Raw genomic sequence first — 27,441 nt, 5'->3', positions numbered from 1 at the left:
CCCATTTTGTACAGAGTCCTTTTCTGTTATTACATTTAGAAGCAGCATTTGATCCAATATTGTTCTCTAATCAATTCCTCAATAGAAACAGAGAGTGAGAATGAGTTCCGACCTTTGGATGAACGTATAGATGAGTTTCATCCCAAAGCTACAAGGACATTATTCATAGGAAATTTGGAGAAAACCACAACATATCATGACCTGCTTAACATATTTCAGCATTTTGGAGAGATTGTTGTAAGTAGACATTTGAAAGTGTGCTAAAACAGTCACTGTATTAACTCTGCATATTTATGTACATATTCTGTTTTTACCAGGATATCGATATAAAAAAGGTAAATGGTTCCCCACAATATGCCTTTCTCCAGTATTGTGACATAGCAAGTGTCTGTAAAGCAATTAAGAAAATGGATGGTGAATATCTTGGAAACAACAGGTTAAAGGTGAGGATGAGATCATATTATTAATATTGGAGTATTACATATAGGCAACAGTCAATCCTCATTTAATACAAACATAAAAAAAAAAAAAAAGAGTATTTACAATTGTAAAAAAAAAATTTTTTTAATTGTTCTCATCGGAATCAAAATTTATAGATTACACAGGACATTGGTTGACTAGATGTGAATTTTTCTTTCCTTCAGCTTGGTTTCGGCAAAAGTATGCCTACAACATGTGTATGGTTGGACGGCTTGTCCTCCAGTATTACTGAACAGTATCTCACAAGGCACTTTTGTCGTTATGGACATGTTGTAAAGGTGATTTCATTATTTAAATGTATTTATTATTGTTCTGTTCCCTTCTTCGTTAGAATAAATGCATTGCATTTTGAAGTTCATTTGATCTCTATAGATTATTATTATTATTTTTTTTAATTAATTTAGGTTGTGTTCGACCGACTGAATGGAATGGCCCTCATCTTGTATAATAATATAGAGTATGCACAGGCCGCTGTCAAGGAAACAAAGGGTTGGAAAATTGGAGGAAATAAAATAAAGGTCTGTAATATAATTTGACGTGTCCCACTGACAAACCAACTGTTTGTTTGTCTAACACTGTTAATTAAATTTGTTTGTAGGTTGACTTTGCCAACCAGGAAAGCCAGATGGCTTTTTACCGTTCAATGCAGGCATCTGGACAAGACATAAGAGAATTCTATGAAATCATAAAAGAACGAAGGTGAGATGTTGTATGCTAACACCTCATTTATTTTGTAGAATCATCCTTTTTTTATTATTATTAATTTTGTTTGTTTTTTACAGAGAGGAGCGCCGGCCACAATATCACGAGTTCACAGCTGAACGGGCATACTATGAGAATGTGCGAACCCCAGGTTCCTACACAGAGGATCCACGTCGAAAATATCCTGCCAGAAGTCGAGAGTTGTATTCAGAATGGGATTCTTATCAGGGAGATTATTATGACCCACGATACTATGATGACCCCCATGAATACAGGGATTATAGAGACCCATATGAGCAGGATATTCGTAAGTACAGTTACTTACAAAGAGAGCGTGAAAGGGAAAGAGAGCGATTTGAAACGGATCGTGAACGAGACCACAGTCGACGAACAATTGAACACAATCAAACCCCATCCCATCCACGTCGTCCTGCTAGTCCTGCTGTCTCCCCATCCCTTTCCGAACGTCCTCCCAGTGACTCTGAACATCTTGTTTACAGCCGCTCATCTGAGCGAAGTGGCAGCTGCAGCTCACTTTCTCCACCAAGATTTGAAAAGCCGGATAAAATTTGTTTGGAGAGGCACAATAGGAGTGATAAATCAGAGAAAGACCAATCAATTTTTGAGGAAGAGCGTGGAAATGGAGGAGAAAAAGATCGACGTGCTGGACGTAAGGAGAAAGGAGACAAGGACAGGACTGAAAAGCAAAAGCTGAGAAAATGTAAACTTGTATCACCTACTATTCCATCATCAGAGCCAGACATTGAACTTGACAGGGATACCAGCCCAGAGGATATCTTAATTATGGGAGGTAAATCCAGCAAATCATTGATCAAAGACAAAGACTACCCTGGAAAAGTTAAACTTGATCTGCCACCTTGTGTTGTCCAGCTGACAAGAGTAAAGGAGAAGGAAGTGAAGTTAATAGACTGTATCCTCAGTGAGAAACAAAAAACAAAGGTTGGGAGTGACCCTGTTCAGTCTCCAAACACTCCGCCCTCTGCTGATCACAAGAGTATTCCATTCCGCATAGAAACTCAGGCTCAAGATTTTTTTAAGCATGGAAAACATCTCAAGGAGAAAGGCTTGGCTAGTAAAGTTGAGGTTGTTGATAAAGAGGGCAATGTGAAAAACAAAAAATGCTTAAAAACTGATTTTGCATTTGACACCAGCTCTTCTGTAGATGCCGACTGCTTGGCTGCACGGAAGAGGCGCTTTGATGAAACTTCTGGAAAGGCTGACAATTTAAGGAAAAGAAGTGAGGAGGAGGATGAAGTGCGGTTAAGGAGAATTATTGATGAATCATTGAAAGACATTTATTATGATAAAAAGATGCAAAGAAAAGAAGCATATAAGAGAGAAAAAATAAAGCTAGAGAGAATGGTTACTGTTAATACTACAAAAGAAGAGCTAGACACTGTAATGTCAGTAGGCCTCAGTCTAGACCTTCAGGCTCAACTTGGGGAACCAACCGAGGAGGCAACAGATCCCTTAGATAGCCTTGATCAAAAGACAGGTACTGTTGGGGCTCAAAGTCAACCAAGTCTTGCAGTCTCTGATGATGGAAGTGTAGATATGGAATTTTCAAGAGATCAAGAACAGCAGCACTTAACTAGCTACCATGTACTCTCCCCAATGCTAGAAAGAGATTCTGAAAGTAAAGAAAGTTTCATCTCAGACATTGATCACTCACAGAGTTGCAGAAAACAAATGGAGCATATCCGTCACCTACAGCAGCAATTGCCAAAGTATGATAAATCAAATAAAACCGAAAGCACACCCAGCACTGATGCAGAGGACTCTGAGCATCAAAGTCATGTGCATGAGAAAGGAAAACAAGATTTAACTAACGATTCACCACCCAGCAAGCGAAAGAAGTTGGGACCATTTGAATTTGATTTTGGCACTAAACGACAAAAAGATTATAAGAGGTTCAGACCGATAAATGATGAACCTGAAAGGAGACTTGCTTCACTTCCAGGGACACCCCTTGCTGAGGATGCATCACAGTTGCTGGAAAAAGAACCAGATTCACCTGTGGCAATAAATAAAAATTGTTTCCATTTTGATGTATCAAAATACAATATTGGCAATGCAGTGCGCCAAGGGCTTTCATCTCATGCAGAGATTTTGAAAGTGAAAACTTCAGTCACAGAAGACGAGTTCTGTTGGGAGAGCAAGATTAGGCAGGGCACATTGAGAGGAGAAATTAGCTTCCCCACAAGCATTGTTAAATGGGAAAGTATCCAAAAACGTCCTGAATGTGAATTAGAACCCGGGGAGGTTCAGTCAGACTCTGATGAAGAAAGCAGACACCTTTCACTAAAGCCAAACGCTTTCAAAAGAGAGCATGAAAAGAGGCTTTCAGATGTGAAGTTTTCTGAGTCACTTGAAAAGAATAAGTTCTATGAATTTGCATTGGATAAGACCATAACACCAGACACCAAAGCTTTGCTTGAGCGTGCTAAGTCACTGTCTTCATCTAGGGAAGAAAATTGGTCTTTTCTTGGTCATACCTCAAAATTCAAAAGCTTTCAGAATAGCACAGACAAAGAGAAGTCTGAACCCACTCTAAGACCTATTCCTTCTTGGTACATGAAAAAAAAGAAAATTCGCTCTGGTTCTGATGAAAAGCTTGATGATAAAATGAAGGATGCCAAACCTGATGTACAAGAACGACAAGAGCTCTTTGCTTCACGCTTCCTTCATAGCTCTATCTTTGAACAGGACTCAAGACGACTTCAGCACCTTGAGCGGAAAAATAATGACCCTGATGTTAGAGTTGGAAGAGATAGTATTACAAGTGATTCCCAAGGGGAACAAGTTGGAGTAGGAGGATCAGACCTCTCTCAAGAACCAAGAGTACTTTTTCATAACCGTTTCTTAGAACTTCAGCAAAGAGATAAGAGCCAACAACTGCCAGTTTCAGAAAGCTTTAGTCTTACTGAGGAGGAGGAGGAAAAGACATTGGATGAAGAGTTTGGGCCTTCCCCCAATGTATCAGAAATTTCCCAAGAGTTAACAGTTATTCATAATACAGCTACAACATCACCAATGTCTCTGTCTAAAGTATCAGAAACTTCTGTGCCGCATGACAAGCTAGTTTTGCTCTCTACATTAACCAGCAAAGATGGTCCAGAAATAGTGAATGACCAGTCAGAAGATGCTCCAGTAGATTCTTTGCAAGCAATTAGCCTAAAGGAGGAGAACACAGCTGTTACAGTGAGTGCTATGCCCACTGAACCCATGATAAAGAAAGATGCAACTGTCAAAGAACTTAATAAAAAGCTGAGCGAGTCCATAAGAGCTGTAAACCGAACTGTTGGGCAGGATATTGATGTCAAACCTCCTACTCCTGGTGCATCTCTAAGCAATATTGAGCCAGAATGTGATCCTTTTCAGGCATCTTCTGTAACCTTTTCAAAGCCCAGTCAACCTCAAGAAATTGCAGAACTTCCAGAAGCAAAAACAGAACCTGTTAATGTTTCTCTTCACAAGGTTGCACTGGATGTGGAGCTGCCAGAAACAGAACCTCGGGTTGAACAGGTACAGCCACCACGTAAACAACTCAAAAGTAAAAAGGTAAAAACTCTCTCACCAACACCAATCCCTCAGATTGCTAATGAGAAACCAGCTATGCGAAAGAGTGAACGCATTGATAAAGAAAAGCTGAAAAGATCCTCATCTCCCAGAGGAGACACTACAACACTCATTGCTGACCCCAAAAATTCGGCAAAGTCTCCAGTTCATGCAACAGATTCAGAGCAGGGCCTTGAATCAAACACAAGCCATGGCAAAACACGGCAGCGACGGAATGTACGATCTGTCTATGCAACACCCCATGAGGATGAGGCTTCTCAACAACCAGGAAAAGAAATTACAGAACCTCCTCGTTCAACCCGTAAGCGCTGTAGCGATAAGGAGGCTGCAACACAACATATGGTAACCACACCTGGCAAGAGAGGTCGTCCACCCAAGACTCGCAAAAGAGCTGATGATATGTCTCCAGTTCATGGAGATCAGACAAAAAATTCTGAGAGTGAAGATATTGAAAATAAGGAGTCAACAAGTAGTGGAGGAGTATCTAAAACAGCAGAGACTTGGCACTCTCCACGATCCCAAAAGGGGCAGTCTTCACCAATAAGAGCAGGGCAAATTAGAAAAACATTGAAATTGGACAAAATTTCAGGTAGCCCAGAACCCATTCAGTCAGAAACAGCAGTGATTGATGTGTCACCTGCCCTAGATCACCAGAATGAATCCAAAGATCAAACTTCAATGCAAGTTGGACAGTTGTCACAAGATACTAAACAACATAACATATCTAAAAGAGAAAAGGGACTTGCACATCCTTCTGAAGAAAAATCAACAGATAACAATATAGAAATCACTTCTGTAGAAAAAACAGAGGCATTAGATCAGAAATTCAAGGCATCAAGGTCAACACAGAACACCAAATTGATGTCTGATGATAATTCTGTGAATGTTGTTAATATCACTGTGGATAGATTTAAGGATGCCCTACATTCAGGTGATGAAAAAGCTGTACGTTTGGAAGAGTCTTTGAAAACCAAAACCACACCGATAGTAAACGAAGAGTTAAACATCCCAATTTACCACAAAGAGGAAGATGTTCACAGTCCTGAGGAAAAGGAGGAGACTCTTTTAGAAATGGAGCCTCCTACTGATCCTGTGGCTGCCTTGCTTGCCCGTCAAATGGAACTGGAAAGGGCGGTGGAAAATATTTCAAGTCTTATAGATGAACAGCATTCAACACCAAACAAAGAGCCTCGTGCTGAACCAACTACCCTAACATCACCAGTTATAGTACAACCTACAGTTGATGCAGAAGTAGAAAAGCCTGCCAATCCAGCAAGTGAAACTGAACTAGCTGCTGCAATTGATTCCATTACTGCTGATGATATATCAGGTGATGCAGATGGATTCTCTGCTCCAACAACATACACAGGTCTCCTTCCCACACCAGGGGAAGTTTTGCCAGTGTCAAGTGAGGCTATTGAACCTGAGACAGACTTGAATGTAAAGAATATTGTAGAATCTGAACAAGGTAGTGTTCTGATTCCAGATTATAAATCGTCTCAAACAAGTAACACTGATACTTCACTCACAGAGTCTCCATTATCAGAGGCAGCCAAAAAAGGAGGAAGAGCACAACCAAAAACACCAAAGAAATCCAGAGGACGGAAGGTTTCTTTGAACAGAAAATTAGATCTCGCTGATGATGCAGAGCTGGAACCTAAATCCATCATTGTCAAACTTCCAGAATCTATCCCAGAAGAGATTCAAACTGCCAACCCTAAGGCCGCAACATCAGCAGCTGCAGCAGCTGTAGTTACTGTTGCTGCTGCATGTAAACATGAAGCTACAGCTACAGTGACTTGTGACACACCAAAAGAGGCAGAACAGCCTGCTGTTGACCAGCCTGAACCTCAAGAATCTGCCTTCCACTCTGGGAATAACAGTCCTTCTTATTTAGGGACAAAATGGACATATTCTGAACCAGTAGCACCTGCACTTACTTCACCTACAACTTGCCTGAATTCACCTGCATTATCCAAGACTCCTCTCATGGCCCCTGAGTGGAACACTAGAACAGAGCAGAAAGGAATTCCACCAAAACCACAAGTTAGTGTGGCACTGTCTACAGCAGGAGTTGGGGGACCCCCACCAAATCCCCCCATGCCTCCTGACACAAAGGCCTCTGATATTGACCCAAGCTCCAGTACACTGCGAAAGATTCTAATGGAACCGAAGTATGTGTCTGCTACAAATAGCAATGCAGTCCCAAGTATGCAGTTCACTACCACATTAGCAGATCCACGGATGTCTGATTATAAAACTTCTCAACCCGAAGACAGACTAAGCCCTGTAACTCAACTTGTACCCCGTACAGCACCAACCCAGCCACCTACTCTGCAGCAATGTGAGTCACCACAATTCCTAAAGGAGAAACTGGCTATAACTTCCAGCGCTACTTCAGTCATTAGTCGGATCCCTATGCCCTTTGATTTGGAGGACACTCCTCACATCTCGTTAAGCAACCGTAGCCCTGGTATGTCCTTACCCAAGCAGAAGTATCGTACAGGCTTGAATGAAAATAGCAGGTATCATGAGCTTAACCCCTCTGATGATGGCGGAAGTGTTGGGCGCCCTGTTGTCGAAGGCACACATTGTAACACAGGGTTAAGTACTGGTTTGAGGGTCAATACATCTGAAGGTGTGGTAGTTTTGAGTTATTCTGGACAAAAGACAGAGGGACCACAGCGAATCATTGCTAAAATAAGTCAAATCCCACCAGCTAGTGCCATGGATATAGAGTTTCAGCAGTCTGTAACAAAATCGCAGATAAAACAAGAACCACCATCTCACTCCTCTACCCCAAAAGGATCACAGACATCTACATGTTATGGACATACAGGGGTACTATTAGCTGGCCAAAAATTCAGTGCTCAGCCTGTTATTTCTTCAATTAATCAGGAAAGTCCTAGCTCTGAAAAATCTGAACCATCCTACTACACTGTTCAACAAGGAGGTTCTGTGAAAACCTTCCACCAATCCACAAGCCATTCTCAGTTTCTGAGATATGGTCAGTCAACTACACAGCAGCAGAATATTAAGAAAAATGGAGCAACTGAAACTGTTTCGATGAAAGCTGAGATCAAACCATCACAGACCTTCAATGTTAAACCAGTTTTAAGCCCACACCACCCATCTTTGGCAGGCAATCACATCTTAAGTCCAAATGCTGCACATGAAAGAGTGGTCTCACAACCCAGGCAAGATTCACATTCTCCAAGGGCATCAGGCCATTCCACATCACCCTTAACAAAAGTTTGTCCTCCTACCAGCTCTGTTGTTTTGGGACCAGCTGGTCCTATATCTCAGTATGTGTCTAATATACACCATGTTGAGCAGTCGGTGATCATGACCCCTCATAGTGTCACCCATTCTGTACCTATGGGTCATTTTTCCCAAGGAGATGTTAGAGCCAGTACTCCATCGTTATCTGGAATAGGTTGTGGAATCCATTCAGAAAATCTGTTATCACCTCGATCTGCACCTCCACAGCGCTCCACAACTCCTCAGCCTGCAGTGATCAGAGATGTTGTACTGAAGTCACGTGCAAGTTCATCTGTTGATGGTCAAGTTGTTGGGCCAAGCAATGATGATCTACAGAGTCTCCCTCAAGGACTTCGTAGAGCTTCTGCACCACAGTTACAACTGAAAAGCATAGTAATGCAGCCCGAATTCAAAAATCTTCATCACAGAGCATTGTGTCTAGGTCAGTACGCCAGAGATGTGCGTCTACTTGTGCACCAGCGTTTGACTGACCATCCAGGTGTTGTTGAAAGTCGCCAAACTCGAACACCAGAGGCAATGCAGTCAACTTCACACGTATCATCTGCTTCTTCTAAAGTCTCCCCTGGGGTAAAGAACCCTTCACAGACTGTGAGGGATGCACCAAAAGCAATGGAGCTTAAGATGTCCTCTCACTCTGACAATAGGATAATAGGACACCCACCTGGCTCTATGATGGTATCTTCTCAAGGAGTTCAGTTGATTCATCCTGGAAATGCAAACTCCATGTCTGAATACTACAGAGAAATGCGTGGCTTCCATCCTCAGTATCCAAGTCATTCAGTAATTGGAATTAACTTGGCTAATCGTGGAGTAGCTGCATCACAGGTGAGAGTTGTTGTGCTCTACAATCATAATTTAACAGTCATTAGCCAAGAAAGTTTTTTTGTGTGTGTGTGTGTGTGTGTGTGTGTGTGTGTCTTGTCTTGTTTTAAGATGTACATTCTTCATCAGGTCTCCCAAGTTGATCAAAGTCAGAGACACAAGGCTACCTCTGTCTCCTCCATTGAGTCCGTGGGAAGTTTTGGCGAATCAAAACTTGACGGTTCTCACATTCGACACCAATGCTCCGTAGATTTGTCTCACATATCACGGGTTCAGGGTGAGACTGGCTCCCCCTCTTACACTTCTCCAGTGACTATAACACCCAAATTGGAGTTGCCTATCACCATGCAGAAGGGACCTCAAGGACCTAACCAGACGCCACCACCATCCTCAGCCATTTCTCAGATGCGATCAGACTTTAAACCTGACCACACAGGACTTCAGTCCATTGATATGGTGCAGTTGTTAACGGTTTGTTAACTTTTTTTTTTAATTATTACTTCTGTTTGTTTTTAAATTCCATCAGAAATTCAATAGAAAACATTGTTTTTGTCTTTCTTTAAGCAGAAATACCCAATTATTTGGCAAGGTCACCTGGCACTTAAGAATGACACTGCAGCAGTACAGCTTCACTTTGTGTCTGGTAACAGTGTTCTGGCTCACTGTTCACTGCCGCCACCAGAAGGAGGTGCCTTTCTTCGCATTGCCCAGAGAATGCGCTTGGAGGCCTCACAACTTGAGGGAGTTGCAAGACGTATGACTGTAAGCATATCCATATCTATTAAAACTAAGCTAAACAAAATCAACTGAAATGTCAGGACTGTAATGGGGATTTAAAGGAAAAACTTCTTTTCCTAGGCTGAAAATGAATACTGCCTTCTGTTGGCATTGCCTTGTGGACTGGACCAAGAGGATGTCCACAACCAGACCCATGCTCTTAAAACTGGTTTCATCACTTACCTGCAAGCAAAACAAGCTGCTGGAATTATCAATGTCCCAAACCCAGGCTCAAATGAGGTTAGTCCTCTCAAGAATGAAAATTACAGTGACTGTTATAATCATGTGCAGTAGTTTTTCTGAAAAAAATTGCTTGGCAAGATGCTGATTCCTAACCAATAATTAAACATTACATGCTTCCTTATATGAAAAAAAAAAAAATAATAATTAGCCATCTGCTGACCTAAAAGAACATTCCTCTAACAAATAATTTTCTTCTTTGTAGCCAGCCTACGTTGTCCAGATTTTCCCTCCTTGCGAGTTTTCTGAAAGCCACTTGACTCATCTTGCTCCAGACCTTCTCAATAGCATCTCCAGTATCTCTCCCCATCTCATGATTGTTATAGCTTCTGTATAAGAGGGAGATGGAAATCCTAGCTTCCCACACCAACATGCCAACCCCAGCCTTTGGGACTTAACAGGTTTTTTTTTTTTTTTTTACTCTGGAAGGCACCTCAATGTTAGTCAAGTTCACTCCTTTTTGGCCATGTATTCACTCTTTTTGTTTGTTTGTTCTTTCACCAGCCTTTTAATCCATTGACTCATTCCCGTATGCGTTTAACTGTTTAACTGTGTATCACCGTATAGTACACAGAGGTAAAATGGAGCTATTTACAATGATCAATTCTCTGATCTTTTTTTCTTTTCCTTTTTCTTCTTTTGGAGATTTCTATCTATGGATTTTAAAACACTGAAGATCTTTGGGATTATTACATGTGGTTAAGAAACTTTGTATTGATTTAAGATTTCTTTTCTGAAGAATAATCAGACCAACCATTGCACTATGTTATGAAAATCAAAAAAAATACAAAAATAACAAGATTGTACAAATTTGGTTATTGAAATTGTAATTTTACTTTATTACTTGGACATGCTTCATTCACCAGCCATTTTTGTGGTAGACTAAAAATGTTGTCTAGTCAAAGTAGTTCAATTGAATTCCTTTGACACATTTTATAAAAACCAAGAATAATAAATAATAATGTAATATAAAGCAGCTACTTTTCAATCATAAGTAAACAAGTTACTTCCATGTTATTTGTATAAGTGGCTCTCAATATAGTCCTTGTTATCTCCCAAAGGGACAAAATGTGGGAGAATTGTGAGTTGTTTACACTTGATGCCTCAATTGGGGATTGTATGAATACTTTTTTTTGCTTTCCTCTTAATACTTGCAAAATGAATCGGGTGAAGGCCTGGTTGTAAATATGATGTATATTTAATGTCTTTCGAAACAGTTGACAAGCATAACAAGATTGACAGCTTCTTGCAGTCAACCGTCAAAGTGAACTGTCAGTTACCACTTGAGTATCATTTCAGATTTTTGTTCTGTTGACGTTTTTGAAATCAATCCTGTGCCATAATTTTTAAATGGAGAAAACTAAATGAATTGAGGTTCATCAAGTTTTATTTTGATACTTGACTTTGTATTTGTCACTTGATCTTTAAGGCCTGCTTTTACATTGCCTTGTTTTATGTTTTTTTGTCCCCTACCTCTATTTCTACCATTGTTTTTTGTTTTTTCATGTCAGTGACTATTGTGGGGTATCTTTACTGTTGATACTGCCCTTAGGACCTCCGAACTAAGTGTTAAATTCTGTTTTCCACTGTTTCTTTCTTTTTATTTTTTTTATTTTTATTTTTTTAAATATACCTCTGAATGTCCAACAAGAACAGTGCAATGCAAGTGGTAAATATACCTTGTAAAGGGAGAAGAAAAAAAATCTGTCAGGAGACATGATAGAGGCTGGCTTTTTTGGTCTCTTTTCTTGATTGATGTCTCCTTGAGCCAAGCTGTAAATAATCATTTTTCATTTTGTGTTGCTTCTTTTTCTCTGTCTTTGTTTTGTCAGGGTCATTATTTTGTTTTGTAAGACAAAACAAAAGTATGTAAAGAAAACCGATGCAGAAAGTAAACCATGAGTCTTAGTTTTGCAGTTTCATTGGGTTACTACAAACTCTCTCATGGTCATTTTGAAGGCACTTACATTTTTGGTATACAAATGTAAAATATCAGAATACCAAAAGAAAGTAAATGGATACAGATATGCTGATCTTAAAATTTTGTCTGGTTTATCTAATTTCGTCATTTTGAGTGTATTTTGCAGTTCCTCTATGAGGACATTTGAAGATGTAAAATAAATTTTGTTTGCTAACACCTTTGCAGATCATTAAATGGTCATTCACTCTCTGCCTGTTGCTGTTTTTTGTTGTTCTTTGGCTTTTCTCTGATTTCCATTCACCATCATAAACTATCATATATAGTTTATATCATATTGCTCACTGGTGTTGGTTAACATATTTGATCATTTTAAGAGTGTCTTTGAAATTAGAAACGCATGAAATCAAGTTTAACGTTTAGTTGGAGATCAGTGTCCTACGGTGTTATTGTCCGTAACAGACACTCGGTGGCAGTATTGTGATACTGATTACATCTGTATTTTCATCTAATGGTTTATTCTGGGTTTTGGCTTAAAATTCATTACAGCCTTTTGTGCTGTTATACAGTGAACCTAAAAAAGACAAGCAATATATCTAGTGTTTTTCTTGAGGTCAAGCACATCCCTAAATGAATGCTAATTCTTTTCAATCTTGAGAACTGTATTGCTGTAAAAAGAGACATAGTAATACCAAGAAGCCAGAAAATTCTGTCTTCATTTGCTCACTTGTTTTTTGGTACATACAATAGATGTCAATGGAAACCTAAATGGTTTGGAGCAACATGATTGTGTGTATAATATATGACAGAATTTTCATTTTTGAGTGAAAAGGACATTACTTTTATAGATGCAATTATGTAAATGTTTTGCTAGTTTCCAAAAAGTTAGCAAGGTTTAGTAAGCAAGATGAATATAAAAGTTTAAGAATACATTTTTGTGTATTTGTACACTATGTAGGTGTGTGTGTGATAGAGAGTGGGAATGAGGAATTTTGTGTTCTGACCAGTCCTTGGTTTGATTTGCCTGATCCTGTACAAAATCATATTCACAAACCCGCATGATGTTCCACAGGGAATTCCTGGAATTCCCAGGGGCAGTGTTTGTGGTCATGCTGGCATGACCCGTGAAGATCAGGAAATATGTGAACGCTGTGAGCTGGAAGACACATCATAGGGAAAACAGTCTTCATTTATCTAATGATCCAAATGTATTCCATCCCCATCCATCAGTGCACATTATGCAGGAATACTATCTTGCTTCAAACCTGTGGTTTTTATGTGAGGTTTAATCAGAGAATATATACATATTTTGAAATGTACTTAAATGAAAGATCCCATATTCTTTGAGCTTGAGATTGAGCTGCGTGTAAATCTAGTAAACTTTGCACTACCTATAAATCTGAAAGACAAAACGAAGGGCAAGTTGCAGACAGGTTATGCCAAAGCCCTCAAAGACCTATCGCTCTCCTCATCTTTCTTTTCATCCCGGTGGGAACAGGGGTGTGTTCATGGAAAAAAAGGAGGTGAAGTATATAAGATTTACATTGCCATGACAGACCAAGACCAGGAATGTTAATTGACACCCACTCCCGGCAAAGCAGTGATGCATTTGCAGGAAGTATGAATCTGGAGGGCCCAAAATAATGAAAGGAAAGTAGAAGAAGCATCTATAGTGTTCACGTCCAGTTAGAAACCAGGCCGACGGCAAAGTTAACAGTAGGAAGTTTGGTATGTAGTAAAACCCACAGTTGGAGGACATTGCAACAAGAACAGGCATGCAAATATCTAATTCATTCAAATTGCTGGGAGGGTTTTTGACTGCTTTATTGAGGCCATATGTCGGCGCCGAGTACATGTGATATGATACTTAGATACTTAGATGGTATTTTTATAAACACATCAGATCATTTTAGAAAGATCTGTTTTGAATTTTCTCTCTAAGCCTTTACTCATGATAATTAGAGTACAAAAATATGAGAAGTATTCGCTTAGGACCACTATAGTTTTCCAGTTATACATAAATGCTTTTTATTATTTTGTACTTATGGTGCATGCTGGGATATTTGTGTGTATGCAGGTGCAGGAATGAATTGCAAAAACGTCTCTTCCCGACACGTGTTTGTACTGTCCTTCATCTTTCCAGCTCTCTGTAATTCTATGGGCATGAACCACACTGACTGGGCTCCAAAAGACCAAATTAGAAAGAGAAGGAAAATGTTAAGAATGCTGAAAATACCGGGGTTGGCTTTTCTTTTTCTGATAAGTGTCCACTTTCCACCAGTCATTTGGGCACGCTAAACATCCTTGCAATTTAAATGATCTCACAAGCTGCTGAGCTGATACATTCCTTATCAGAAATAGATTTATATGTGCACTGTTCACTCCTTTTGTTTCTTTGACAAAATCCTAAACCTAGCAATCATCTTCAAATGAGACAACAGGGTGGGAGTTGATGCAGATTGTAGAGGAATGTAACTTTGCTCAAAAACCTGGAGACATACTCTTGTTGTGGTGAAAAGTTACTCGTTTGAAGCACTGCAACACTTATTTTATATTATTTTATAACAAAAACACAGTAGCAGTCATCATGACATTAACTTGGTTGTCCATGATATGATCCACTGTGTCACTTCCATTTTATATGCACCAGCTGCAGTTGTTAAAAGTATTAAAAAAATGCTAGTTTATCATAAACTTAAGTAGGCTACAAAGGTAGAACAGAGATGTGCGAAAAATCGAAAATTAAAAATGTGTAGTCACATTTTGTTTTTGTATTGCAATTGTATCTTCATCATGCAGTTTAAGTTCTTCAAAGTGCCAAATGAGACAAATCAACAGCAACAAGTGTGAGTCCAATCTTATAGAAATATTCATAAGTTGTAACTTTTACGATTGTAAAATGATTGTATGACTGTATTTATTTTATTTTATTATTAGCCTATTTTTACTTATTTAGTCATATTTTTTATTCTTGTTCTAATATTTATGTGTATCTTTATGATATTGTTAATAAGAAAATACTGTTCTGACGATTTGTGCTACCCTGTCAGATTTTGCTACCTCGCATTAAAACAGATCGTAGCAGAAGCCTCACACCTTATTAATATCATGCTGGAAGCTAAATCTGATAGGTAGCACTTTTTGCTATCGAATTACGCTACCATCTGTTTTAATGGGAGATGGCAAAATCTGACAGGGCAGCAAAAATCGTCAGAACACCGGCGCTACTTTATCGTTTCGCGTATCACTCCGCAATATCTCTCTGTCTATCGGTTTTTCTGTAACTTTAGAATAGGTCATTTCCAACTGCAGTAAAAATGTATGTAGTTTTTTTCGGCTTTGGGGACTTCATTTTTAACTTGTGGTGAGCATAACATTTTTTCAGATAGCCTACTCCAAGTCCGCTGATCAAACATCGCGTGTATAACGTGAGAAACAAATTTCGTTAAATAATATGTTGACTAAATACAGTTGTCAACATTTGAAGTGGATTAAAAAAGTTGATCAAAGTTGTCCTAAGACAAGAACGCATTTTGGTTTAAGGTTTTAGGACAACTGAAAGGTTTTTAACCACTTCTAGTGTTAGTGTATATGATCTAGGCTAGCTATAGTTTACAGAAAAAAGGTAACTGAGATTGTGTATTATTAATATAAACTTTAATATTGTAATATTGTTGTAGATCTTGTTGTGAGGTCCTTTTTTGGTGTGGATTATTACTTAAAATGATCGTAACACTTTAGAATAGGTAACACTTGTTAACTAATACATTTCTCTCAATAAATTCTTAATTTGCTGCTTATAATAGTTAGGTTAAGATATTGGTTAGGATTAGGGATGTAGAATAAGGTCAAGTAGAATAAGGTATTAATATCTTCTTAATTAGCACTAATACATAATAATATTCTATTAATATGCATGCTAATAAGCAACTAATAGGTGTTACCTATTCTAAAATGTTACCAAAATGATTTAAATTAATTTAAAGTCGAAAAAAATTTTCATGTCCATGTGTGTTTTGTTTATTTTAAGTAGCACTGTAGTAACTGGATAATGTGCAAGTTAGTCAAGGTTTAGTCAATGACTGGTAACTTCAGCATTTTTTCTTTTGTTTTATATTGTGGTATAGGGTGTAAAGTTAGGGAGTGTAATATTTCTAGTCAGTTTTTTTTTAATGTTATTTTATTAGCTAGACCCCCTCAGTGAGAGGAAAGATACCCATCACAGATAAACAAATAGGGCCTACAGCACGCATATAAATAGGCAGAAAGGCATATAAACCTATAGTACAGGAAACAATGGCTCCTTTCATATTCGTTTTTGTTAGTTATGGTGGTCTTGACCTCCAAAAGGGTATTAGATATCATTTAAAATATCTTTTACAGACATGAAAAGCTGGTGAAGACACTTTTGGACGATTAAACCTCTCTTTACAGTATTCCTCTCTTAATGTCACTCTTCTTACATCATGCTTAGACATTTGATAACATAAATATAGGCTGCTTTTAGATAATCGCTTCACTTCAATGACATACTGTGTTTATCTGATATGAGCCTCTTGCATGATAGCAAATTCAAACCAGACGGCTTGATTTTTCTGTCTTTTTTTGTGTTTTAGGCCCACTAAAGTTTCGTGACAAGCTTCAACACAGTATACTGTGAATAGCTGAATCAAAACAAAGCAACAAAAAGGTGTGAATATGAGAGCCTTCTGACCTTTTAGTTGAGGCATACTCAAATTAATCTTTTTGAATGGGCAATGTTCCATTTTTATCTCTGAATTAGTCATAGGAAAGGAGACCTCGCGAAAACGCTCTTAAAGATGACGTATGTCCAGAAGCCACGCTGCTGTGTCTCACTTGCTGGCAGAATAGAATAGTTTTCATACCCAGCACAATGGCCAGGATGTGTTCAGTGCTGGATCAGATAGCACTGGGGTCAGCTTGCTCTTTGCGTAGCAAAAGACTGGAAAAGGTCATTGCTGCTGTGATAGGATTCACCTGGTGACTTAAACCATGCGAATCCGTTACCTCCTCCGTGACATCATCTCCTCTGCTCTTAGGCTGAAATATAATCTCAGACGCAAGTAAAGACGGGCCCTGCACATAATTATATCTCACTGCAAAAAAATGTTTCTCTTTGGGTCAGTTTGGGCAGAGCTGGGATAAGATCAAGAGTGTACAGTGCCCGCTGGAATCTGGTTGTACTTTCTGAGATTTGTTTTGCTTCTTGCGACTCTGGTTTCAATGCCAGTTCAGCTTGTGGCATAATCTTGATTACCACATAAAATAATTTTGATTCGTTCCTTGTTTTCTTTAAAAATGCAGAAACGGAGGTTGCGGTGAGGTGCTTACAATAGAAGTGAATGCGGCCAGTTTCAAAATCCAAATTATACTGCATAATTAATATAACATAACCTGTAATATTACTTTAACTAAATCACACAATGTTCTCTGTGTGTGCTGTTTGTGTTTAGTTTAAAACATGCAAGGATTCGACAAACCCAGAACTCCCACAATGCCTGGGTTTTGGGTGAGGCAGCGTTTGGGCATATCTGTTGCCCTGTGAAATTAATCCATTGTAGTCACTGGATTACACCAAGTTCAAAAAAGAAAAATCCACAAGCCAGACAGTAAGCTTTTTCTGACTTGTTGAAATTGTTGAAACAACATAAGATAGATGCAGTCCCAGCAAGGATGTATTATTCAGAGCGTTTGACAGTAAGGCTGGTGTAGGCGTATTTGACTGACTGGATGTTTAGCTTAAAGGGAGTGAATTTCATGAAATACACTGTCAAGCATTATTATTATTTTTGTCAACCTTTTTGCAAGAAAATTAACAATATCTGGGTATTGTTGAATTTGTATATTATTAACAGGTGTCTTGACAGCAGCAAACAGACCAAAACAGTTAAAAATGATCAAAAATGTCATTTAGGGTAAGGTAAATGTCAAAGGTTATTTAAAACTGCTCATTACCCAACTAGAGGACAAAATAAACACACACATAAAAGCCGATTACTCACTAAAAACACCCACATATTATGTAATCTCAGATTATGTAGTCTTATTTTGACATAACAAAGTTTTTATATCTATGTGTGAGTTATTAACTTACTTTTATTAATTAGTCTTCCCATTAACGCCATTATATTGTTCATTTTAGACTAATTTGTGAATGCGGAAGGACACAAAAAGAAGAGGCGGGATTTAACGCATGAACCAATCACAGTAGGGATTGCTCTATTTAACCGATTAACCGTAGACTGTCCGTTAAGAATTTTGACTGTTTAATACAATCAGTTAAGCAGTTTAAAAAGTAATTTATTTATTTATTTTCAGTAATTTATCAAAATATTTAAAAAAGTTTGCTGCATGGTTAAAATATGTTACGCCTATAAAATACTGTGTTTTTTTTTAAAGAGTCGCATATAATAAGTCAGATTTAATATTTAATTCAGAAATAGGCCTAATGCTGACACAAAATGTTAACAAACATTATAATAAACTGTAAACATAGCTAGAAAAATTAATGATTTATTCACTTTTTAATGTCATGTTTTGTAATATTTGCATTGTTTTTGTACTATTTTTTTTCTCACCCAATTTTTTGAGGGAGCACCGCCTCCCTTGCCTCCTTGGAGGAACCACCCCTGATGTGTATGCAGCAGTTAATTGATTGAAATAAAAATAAACATTTTAAAACAGAAATGAAAAGCAATAAATAACATGAGAATTAGAAATCCTCTTTAAAATGGCACTTGCTGTTCGGGTGCAGTGGGCATGTGTGGTCTTGAAAGAATCATATGCAGGACGACAATGCAACATTTCGGATTGCATAAGTTGTTCCTGCCTGTTGGAAGTCTCTCACACACACCCTACCAACAGACCTGATTTATTTGTGGTTAAGGTGGAACTTCAGTGACATGTAGGAGCAAGCAGACGGAGCTGAGAGAGAAACAGGGCATGAAAAAGAGGAAGAGAGATGCAGTAGAGGAGTGCTGGACTGGCACAGATTTAACCGTCACATGTACCGTACCATTGCCTAAAGCACTCATAAGTTTCTGTAATATGACATGCTCTCTTCAGCTCCATACATTGGACAGTATGCATACTAATCCTGTTTATTGAGATACAGTTCGGTAAAATACAGTTGAGACGTTTTTAATTCATTCAGAAATGTGAATCATCAAAACCGATATTCACAATAGAGCTGAGTGGAGAGAATGTGGACACTGTGGGACTGTTCAAACTAGTAATTCAAGAGAAATGAATAGAATACTGATTCAAACAGTATTGAGGTGTGCTTTATTAGTGTTTAATGGTTTTAGTAAACCATGTTTTTTTGTTCACCTGTGGATGTTTGTGTGTACTTGTTGGGAGGGGGTTTGGAAAGAGAGCGTCTGCATCTTTAAATGGTCACCATGTGCCAATGTGCTTAAACTGAAGAGGGCTGCTGTCATCTGGTGAATCATTCTGAGGGTGGTGTTTAAGTCAGGCCAGCAAGTACAAGCATGTTCTCGTACCTCACTTATAGCCCCCCATGAGAACATGATGGGTCACAGATTCACAGCAGCGTGTAAGATGTGACATCTGTCAGCAAATGAAGAAATGATTTGCAGCCTTCAATTCCAAACCACTATTTGCCTGTCAAAATAGAGGAGCTTGCTTTCACAAGCCTGCCCAGCTGTCAACGTCATCTGACTTTTTGGGTCAGTGAATTTATTTATTTATTTATTTAGGACTAGTTTTAAGGTCAGCTTATTTAAAATTTTTGTACTACTTATTTAATTTATTCAACTTTAACCTTTATTTTAAAATGCAGATCATTCAATGATGATAAATATGTTTTAAATATATATATATATATATATATATATATATATATATATATATATATATATATATATATAAATTATCTTGGGAGTGTCATGTGAGGTGACTCCCTAAAAATTTGGAATTTTTGAATTCATGATATTTGTAAAACAAAAATAGTTTTAACCTTTTTGAAGAAAAAAAAAGTTTTTCCTGTTGTGTACTTATGACTCAGTAGTACATGAATTCAAGGTCAAATAAAATCATATTTTTTGTTTGATGGTTACTACACATGACATATTTTAGAATCATTCAATTAGATTTTTCTTGAAAATGGTATCAAACATTTTCAAAGCCATATGAAACCAGTGTAAATACAAAGAACAAATTTCTAAAATCCTTGCATTCTGTTTTAAACATGATTTTTAAAAGCCTTTTCCTTTTCTTTATTGTTCTTTATATCTTTTATTTAAACATCACTGACACTTAAAACCATCCCAGAAAAAAAAGTATTCACATTGAGATTTTGGTGGTTATTGTCAGTTTTTGTTTCAGCTTCTTGCACGACACACTGTTCTTTGCTGCACCCAAACTGTTCCTCGTTGGTTTCGATTGTTATCTTTCCACTGATAATGAAACTTCCATGACCTACATAACCATGCAATAAATCATTCTTGAGCTGCTACCTCCAAAATTTAGTGTCCCTCATTCTTATCAAACGAATAACACATTTCCATCTGTTGTAATCCTTTTTTTATCTCGTTTTTGACTAATCTCCACTTTGATCCTCCTCTTTCCTCCTTTTCCTTATGTGATACCATGAGCTTCCCCCTCCGTCAGTAATTTACACAGCTGCTTTTCACTTTCTCTTGGCTGTGGCCCCTTTGTAGGGCGAGGGAGGAAGTAAGGGCCAGTCAGTCAGCTGGTTGTGGGGGGGTGACATGCCTAACGTTCCTAATGCCTACTTCAATAAACCAATGTTAACCTCCTAGGGCTCAGACTGCTGGAACAGGTGCCTTATTGCCGTCTGCTCACTTAATACAGAGCAGTGAAGCCGTAACCCATTAGCCAACCACAAGTGCACACAGTCTCGCTCAGAATTCAATCACGCAGTTAGGACACACAAACCCGTGCATATTATTTGCCTTTCTATCTCTTCCTGCTGCCAGGCTCATCTGATATGACGCATGACTGAACACACTCAATGTTGGGTGGGTCGTGGGCACTGAATCAACAGGTGGCCATTCAAACGAGACTGGCATTTATACAGTAAGTAAGCCATGATGTGAATTATGCCAACTCTGTCCGAGTGAAGTAAACGCTATTTGTATTCTCAATCTCTCCATCTCTCACGCACATACAGTTTCCTCGAAGAGATACGTTTGTTGGAGGATGAATTCCCCAGTGACAAGGTCATTCACCTCCAGTGAACATCTAGAACATCCCTTCTGCTGGTCTTGTGTTAACTGAGCCTTGAGCATATCTAATTAAACAGGAGGTATATTGTTGTGTTCCAAGTCAGAGCATTGGAATGTTGTTCTAAAGGCCCTTGGTGCCCAGAGAACATTTATTCATTGAAGTGAATATGTGCGCTGCTTTATGTAGTCTGATGATCACATGATTGGCCGGCTAACAGTGGCTGCTCGTTTCCCCGCCGGCCTTGGTTCTTTGGTCTGTTTGTGTTGGGGTGTGTCAGTGAAATGATAAATGAGATTTATGATACCAAGCGCAAAAATTTAAATTGCTGTAATCCACAGGAATGTTGCATCAGGTTATCCATCTGCTGTAACTGTACTGTATTGTGAAATATAAATGCATTTTTCTGACTTTCGGTTCAGCGTGGAGTTCATTGGAGAAGAATTATTCAAAGAATTATTCAAAGTTGGGAAATATATATATATATATATATATATATATATATATATATATATATGGGGATAGTTCACCCCAAAATGAAAATTCTTTGGTCATTCCCTCACCTTCATGTCGTTCCAAACCAGCATGACATACTTTCTTCTGTGAAACATAAAAGAAGATATTTTAAAAACTAAGCCATATTTTATAACCAAACCATTTTGGTTGATATCTATGTATGTAAAAAAAAAAAAAAAAAAAGTGTATTCCACAGAAGAAAAACTTATCCTAGAGGATTGGAAGTCAGTAAATGATGACAGAATTTAATTTTTCATTTTTTTTTTTCTTAGTAGAAAACAAGGAAGGAAAAGGAATCACAAGTAACACATTGATTTAAACATAGCCCAATATTTATTTTATTTATAAGTTGGTAAAATATGTTCAGTGTGTATCTCTTTAAAGCTGCGGTAGGGAACTTTTGACGCTCTAGCGGTTAATAAACAGAACTGCTTGAGTCTTGCGGAAGAACATCGTAGCCGGAACTACTTCTCTCTGTTTATGTCTATGAAGAATCACAAAGGTACTGGGTTACTCCGCCGCGGTACCCCCGAAGCAATCTAAAAATAGTCCGAATATAAACACTTATTATAGGTGCACCCTAGTGATTCAGGACAAGCCAAAAACACGGTTTGGAAAATGGATTCATGGTGTACTCGCTTATTATATACATTTTTCTACATTTTGAACACAAACAAAGTTACGGACCGCTGTTCTGATTGGTTATTTTTTACCGGGAGCGATGGAGTTTCTGCAAATGGCAATAGGACCACTGGGAGGACCAGAGGAGCTTGATTTTTTCACAGATTATCTGTCTCATATTCTACTGTCAGGACATAATGACAGGTTTAATAAATATGTAAAAAATATTTTTTTACAAAAGTTCCCTACAGTACCTTTAATTCACCAGATTGCTGCTTTGCTTGGCAACTGCAAACACATTCTGGATATTCCAGCTTTTTATATATATAAATATATATAAGTTATTTTACTTGTAAACACCTCTAGTAATATATAAAAAATAATATATTAAAAATACATTTATGTCATACTAAGTATAGTTCAAATCTGTTAACATATTTACTGACATATTGCTCGAGACATAAAATAATATGAAAATTATAATTAAACTTAACCTAGAGTACTACTATGTGCACAGTTCTTAATGTTAAGCCTAAATGTGTTTTATTGCCACTTTTGATGAGGAATATAGCATCATTGAATAATATCGGTCTTTAAATGCAAGATAATTCATAGTTCCACTTTAGCACAATGAAATATACTTCAGCATATCTTTAGTTGGACTTCAGCCTTACTTCTGCACAATTAAAATGGCAAAATTAGTTGTTCCAATTTAGCAGACTTTAAGAACACGTTTTAGTATATTTATTTTACACTAGGTACTGTGAAGCTCTTTATTGAACACTAGTGTTTGTTATGTAGTGTTGTTACCACCATTTTTTAAACAAGCCACATGAACCTGTGTTTGAGTGATTTTCTTTTCTTTTTTATTATGGTTAAGGGAGTTTTATGGTTAAGAGGTACTCTGTTTTGTGTAAAATCACTGTAATGCACAATCTCTCATAGTTTATAGCTTTAATTTCAGCTGATTTCCTCAATGTGCTAGTGATAATCATTTTATTTTCTTGATTACTCTGTTGGGACTCTCTGTCTATAAAAATAAACATATGATCCATGGAGAAGTTGTGATGCAAAGGGAAAAGGAAAGAAGACCCCATCTCCAGCCCCCTTTATCCAAATCAACAGAATGGCCTGCATTTCAGAGATGCTGAAGCGTCGGAAAATCAGTCAGTGGAGTGGAATTTCTCTTTATGTCTCTTTCTACCGACCACACAGTCTTGCAGTAATTTTAGGGTTAGGGCCACAGTGGCATCTCCTCTATTCCCATCATTATCTCCATCTGCAACCACATACGGTAGAGTCTACAGTGCAGCTCAACCGAGATGCTGAAATGACATTTCAAGTGTTGGCTGTATGTGAGCTATAGATACTAGTGACGTCCCACTCCAATTCAGCCAAACAAACATAGACTAATCATTAATCTCTCTCTCTAACTTATTCTGTCTTTTGTAAAGTGACCACACCTAATGTTTAGTGCCCTTCTAAGTTGTCCTCATTCAAATTTCCTGTTTTATGATTACGTATATGTTATCGCTGAAGTCTCTTCATAAACGTTCTGTGGTGATGGTTCCCGAGCGGAACCCCTGTTTAAGCCCCTTCATGTGGCTCAGCTGTGTGTGGTCTTCTGCTCTGAGCGTCTTTCAGAATTGTGGCCCATAGTCTGTGTTCTAAATACTCGAGTAAATATTCTACCAAGCACTTTGTGTCGCAACAAAAGTCATCTTCTTGAACTTTTGACCTGGCTTGTGAATTTACCTACTAATGACTCTTATCATGTGATAACACACAGTGTGTCAATACCGATACAATCGTTACCATAACAAACTGAAAGCCATATAAAATTCACACCCTGTTCATTGACCGTTTCAACATTTCCCTTTATAATTAAGATATCCCTGACAATGTTGTTTCAGCATGATTGATATACTATTACAGCATATCATAATTTTTCCATTAATATTTTTTATTATTTATTACATTTTTTCTATTGTTATTTAGTTTTTCGTAAACATTTAGTAATTTTGTTGTCTTCGTCATATTTATGCCATTAGTACTTATTATTGTTATTATTAAATTGTACATTTGTGCAAATAGTTTTTTCATTTTATTAAAAATTTTACTATATTTTTAAATGCCTTTTATTTCATGTTTCATGTATTTTCGTTGTACTTTTATCAATTTTAAACAAAATCTTGAAAGTTTACCTTGTCTAATAGCTGAAATACATTTTTATTCTGCTTTATATTTAATTTTTATAGTAACATTTGTTGTATTTCAAGTAAAATTGTTAGGATTTTAGTTTTAGTTAACAATAATAACTCTGTCCATGATTTATACAACATTAGCCGATCTTCAAAGGGATATTTAACCCCAAAATAACGATTCTGACAATTTACACACCCTCATTCTTCAAAAAGAAGTGGTTTTTTTTTTCATAAAAATGAAGTTCTTTTGTTTTCTCCAAAGGAAAGGAAGTCCTGCAGGTTTGAAATGACATTAGGGTGAGTAAATGATTGCAGATTTGTCATTTTTGGGTGAACTGTCCCTTTAAGAGCAGGAAGCCCCAGTGTTTCCACAGAGGTGATTGAGATATACATTAGCTCACACATGCGTCTTTGAGCAACACTTGCTGCTGTATGTTGATGGGCTAAGTAACAAAAGACCTGCTGTTTGAGTGGACTACCACCTGTCCTTCAACAGCACCAGCTTCACAACTTCCCCCACACTTTCAACCCACTCTTCGTCATTCATGACTTAACGTTTCAAGATTTATGATGTTATTGCCACCTTGGTAACTAGTGTACTTCAAGTGCTTTACATTTTATAATCTCAAATTGCTTTCATGTAAGCACAAACTTTACTCTCAGAGAATACAAAATAAGAATACTGATCTCATCATTTACAGTAAATAATGTGAATTTTTAAGCAAAGGCCTTAAAATGCAATACAAATAATTATAGTTAAAAAAAATGTATTGTAAAATCTATAAACAATAATGTTTGTGCAAGAGTAGCTACTTTTTAATGGTACATTTCTTTTCAAATCCATCTTTTTAAGTTCATATGCATATGTGAAAAAAAGGGTGTGAGGTGAGAATAGAGGTTTGGGAATGTTAAGGAGATGGCATTGTTAACCAAAAAAATCTCTGAAATGCTGGGAGCAGCTCCTGGTGTGAAAGATTTTGTGGATATGGTGTTGTCAGAGGTGTGGAAAGTTGATTTATGACAAGAGCAGTGCAATGCAGCACTCAACAAATAGTGGTTGCACATAATATTCAGCATTTTGGTAGTACATTTCAGTTAGAAAGATGGTTTGACAAATCTCTATTTAAGAGTTTGAGTAATTTTGAAAATAATATATAAGTTACATACAAAAAAATATTCCCCTATTAAAGCCATTTGTTGCTGTTTTTTTTGCCTAAATGAACTGAAAGTGGGCTGACTGTTGTAAAATGCTCTCTGTCGAATTAATCCTTTCACTTGTGCACTTTTTATTGGTGACTCCACTGTGTGGCTGTCAGTGGGGCAGCTAAGTAGGGGTCTCAAACACAGGGAGCTTGACTCCTAAATTCCTTAGAGTTGCTATGGGAAGCTTTTGTCATGATTTAAGTATTGTACTCAAGCTCTTACCAATTCTGCTTACATTTTCCAACAAAACAGCATCTTTGATTATACTAATTTTCTTTATCAATAAACATAAAATGAATATACAATTTTGTATTTTAGTGTGATTGATATTATGATATTATAATTTTCTTTATTATAAAAAATAATTATTGTAATTTTTCATTAGCATTTTAATTTAAGGCAACATATTGAGAATTTTTAAATTACGTTTCATTTTTCTTATATACAAATTATATATATTAGGTTTAGATATTTAGCACAAAAAGGAAAAAAGAAGCCTATTTAGATAAGTTAAAAATTATTTTATTTTATTTTAAAGTCTCATGTCGTTCCAAACCAGTAAGATCTCCGATCATCTTCAGAACACAGTTTAAGATATTTTAGATTAAGTCTGAGAGGTCTCTGTCCCTCCATTGAAACTGTGTGCACGGTATACTGTCCATCTCCAGAAATGTAAGAAAAACATCATCAAAGTAGTCCATGTGACATCAGAGGGTCAGTTAGAATATTTTGAAGCATCAAAAATACATTTTGGTCCAAAAATAACAAAAACTATGACTTTATTCAGCATTGTCTTCTCTTCTGTGTCTGTTGTGAGCGCGTTCAAGTATGATATCCGGTTCATGAACGAGTCACTCGATGTTACCAGATCTTCTTGAACCAGTTCACCAAATCGAACTGAATCGTTTGAAAAGGTTTGCGTCTCCAGTAAGCATTAATCCACAAATTACTTAAACTGTGAACTTTTTTAACGTGGCTGACACTCCTTCTGAGTTAAAATAAACCAATATCCCAGAATATGAACTGCTGTGAAGAAAAAACTGAAGATGAAAACTGAGCCTAGCCATATAACGAATGAACGATTGACTCGTTCTCAAGTCAAGAACCAGTTGCATTGGTTTTCTGATCACCAATAATGATGGGAAGTTCGGTTCTTTCAGACAGTTTGATTCAATAAACCGGTTAGAGAAAACGGTTCACCGGTTATTTAGCGCTCGACGTAATGGCGTCATTGCCGATGATTGCCCTTGATTTAAGCCTTCGGTTTACCTGGGCTCATAACATGAGCACAGAATTAGTTCAGAATCAATCACCAAAAGAATCAGTTCGGTTCAGACTCTCTGTGTATCAGTCTGTTTCACGCTGAATCACACATGCGCAGTATCATCTGCTCCTCGTTTCTCGAATCGGACACGTCTGACGGAAACGGTTCTTGACTCGAGAACGAGTCAATCTTATATTCGTTATCTGGCTCGGCTCAGTGTTCATCTTCAGTTCTTTCTTCACAGCAGTTCATATTCCGGGATATTGGTTTATTTTAACTCAGAGGGAGTGTCAGCCACGTTAAAAAAGTTCACAGTTTAAGTCATTTGTGGATTATTGCTTACTGGAGACACAAATCTTTTCAAATGATTCAGTTTGATTTGGTGAACTGGTTCAGGAAGAACCGGTTAAATTGAATGATTCGTTCGCAATCCGGATATCACTACACTGCAGTTAATGCTCACAACAGACCTGGAAGAGAAGACAATGCTGAATAAAGTCATAGTTTTTGTTATTTTTGGACCAAAATGTATTTTCGATGCTTCAACAAATTCTAACTGACCCTCTGATGTCACATGATGGACT

General features: G+C 37.5%; 1 protein-coding gene and 1 long non-coding RNA gene across 4 annotated transcripts in view; both read left to right on the top strand.

Annotated features, from left to right (window-relative positions):
• The window catches only part of LOC113068916 (msx2-interacting protein-like), a 33,669-nt gene extending 21,596 nt beyond the window's left edge, over nucleotides 1-12,073 (top strand). For all 3 annotated transcript variants that reach the window (XM_026241850.1, XM_026241852.1, XM_026241849.1), the window contains exons 6-15: nucleotides 86-237; nucleotides 318-443; nucleotides 645-758; nucleotides 885-998; nucleotides 1,079-1,179; nucleotides 1,263-8,889; nucleotides 9,016-9,357; nucleotides 9,454-9,648; nucleotides 9,745-9,903; nucleotides 10,109-12,073. In XM_026241850.1, the coding sequence (XP_026097635.1) occupies nucleotides 86-237; nucleotides 318-443; nucleotides 645-758; nucleotides 885-998; nucleotides 1,079-1,179; nucleotides 1,263-8,889; nucleotides 9,016-9,357; nucleotides 9,454-9,648; nucleotides 9,745-9,903; nucleotides 10,109-10,240 (9,062 nt within the window). In that variant the 3' untranslated portion in view covers nucleotides 10,241-12,073. The remainder of the gene's footprint in view (nucleotides 1-85; nucleotides 238-317; nucleotides 444-644; nucleotides 759-884; nucleotides 999-1,078; nucleotides 1,180-1,262; nucleotides 8,890-9,015; nucleotides 9,358-9,453; nucleotides 9,649-9,744; nucleotides 9,904-10,108) is intronic.
• A 6,953-nt stretch (nucleotides 12,074-19,026) lies between these two features.
• Nucleotides 19,027-21,459, top strand: LOC113068831 (uncharacterized). Its single transcript, XR_003279615.1, has 3 exons — nucleotides 19,027-19,530; nucleotides 20,803-20,902; nucleotides 20,997-21,459. It is a non-coding gene; the product is annotated as an uncharacterized LOC113068831 (long non-coding RNA).
• The last annotated feature ends 5,982 nt before the right edge of the window (nucleotides 21,460-27,441 follow it).

Source organism: Carassius auratus, unplaced genomic scaffold, assembly GCF_003368295.1.
Source record: "Carassius auratus strain Wakin unplaced genomic scaffold, ASM336829v1 scaf_tig00000254, whole genome shotgun sequence".
Classification (NCBI taxonomy): Eukaryota; Metazoa; Chordata; class Actinopteri; order Cypriniformes; family Cyprinidae; genus Carassius; species Carassius auratus.
Note: the sequence above shows the minus strand (reverse complement) of the source record. Positions and strands in the feature narration are given on the sequence as shown.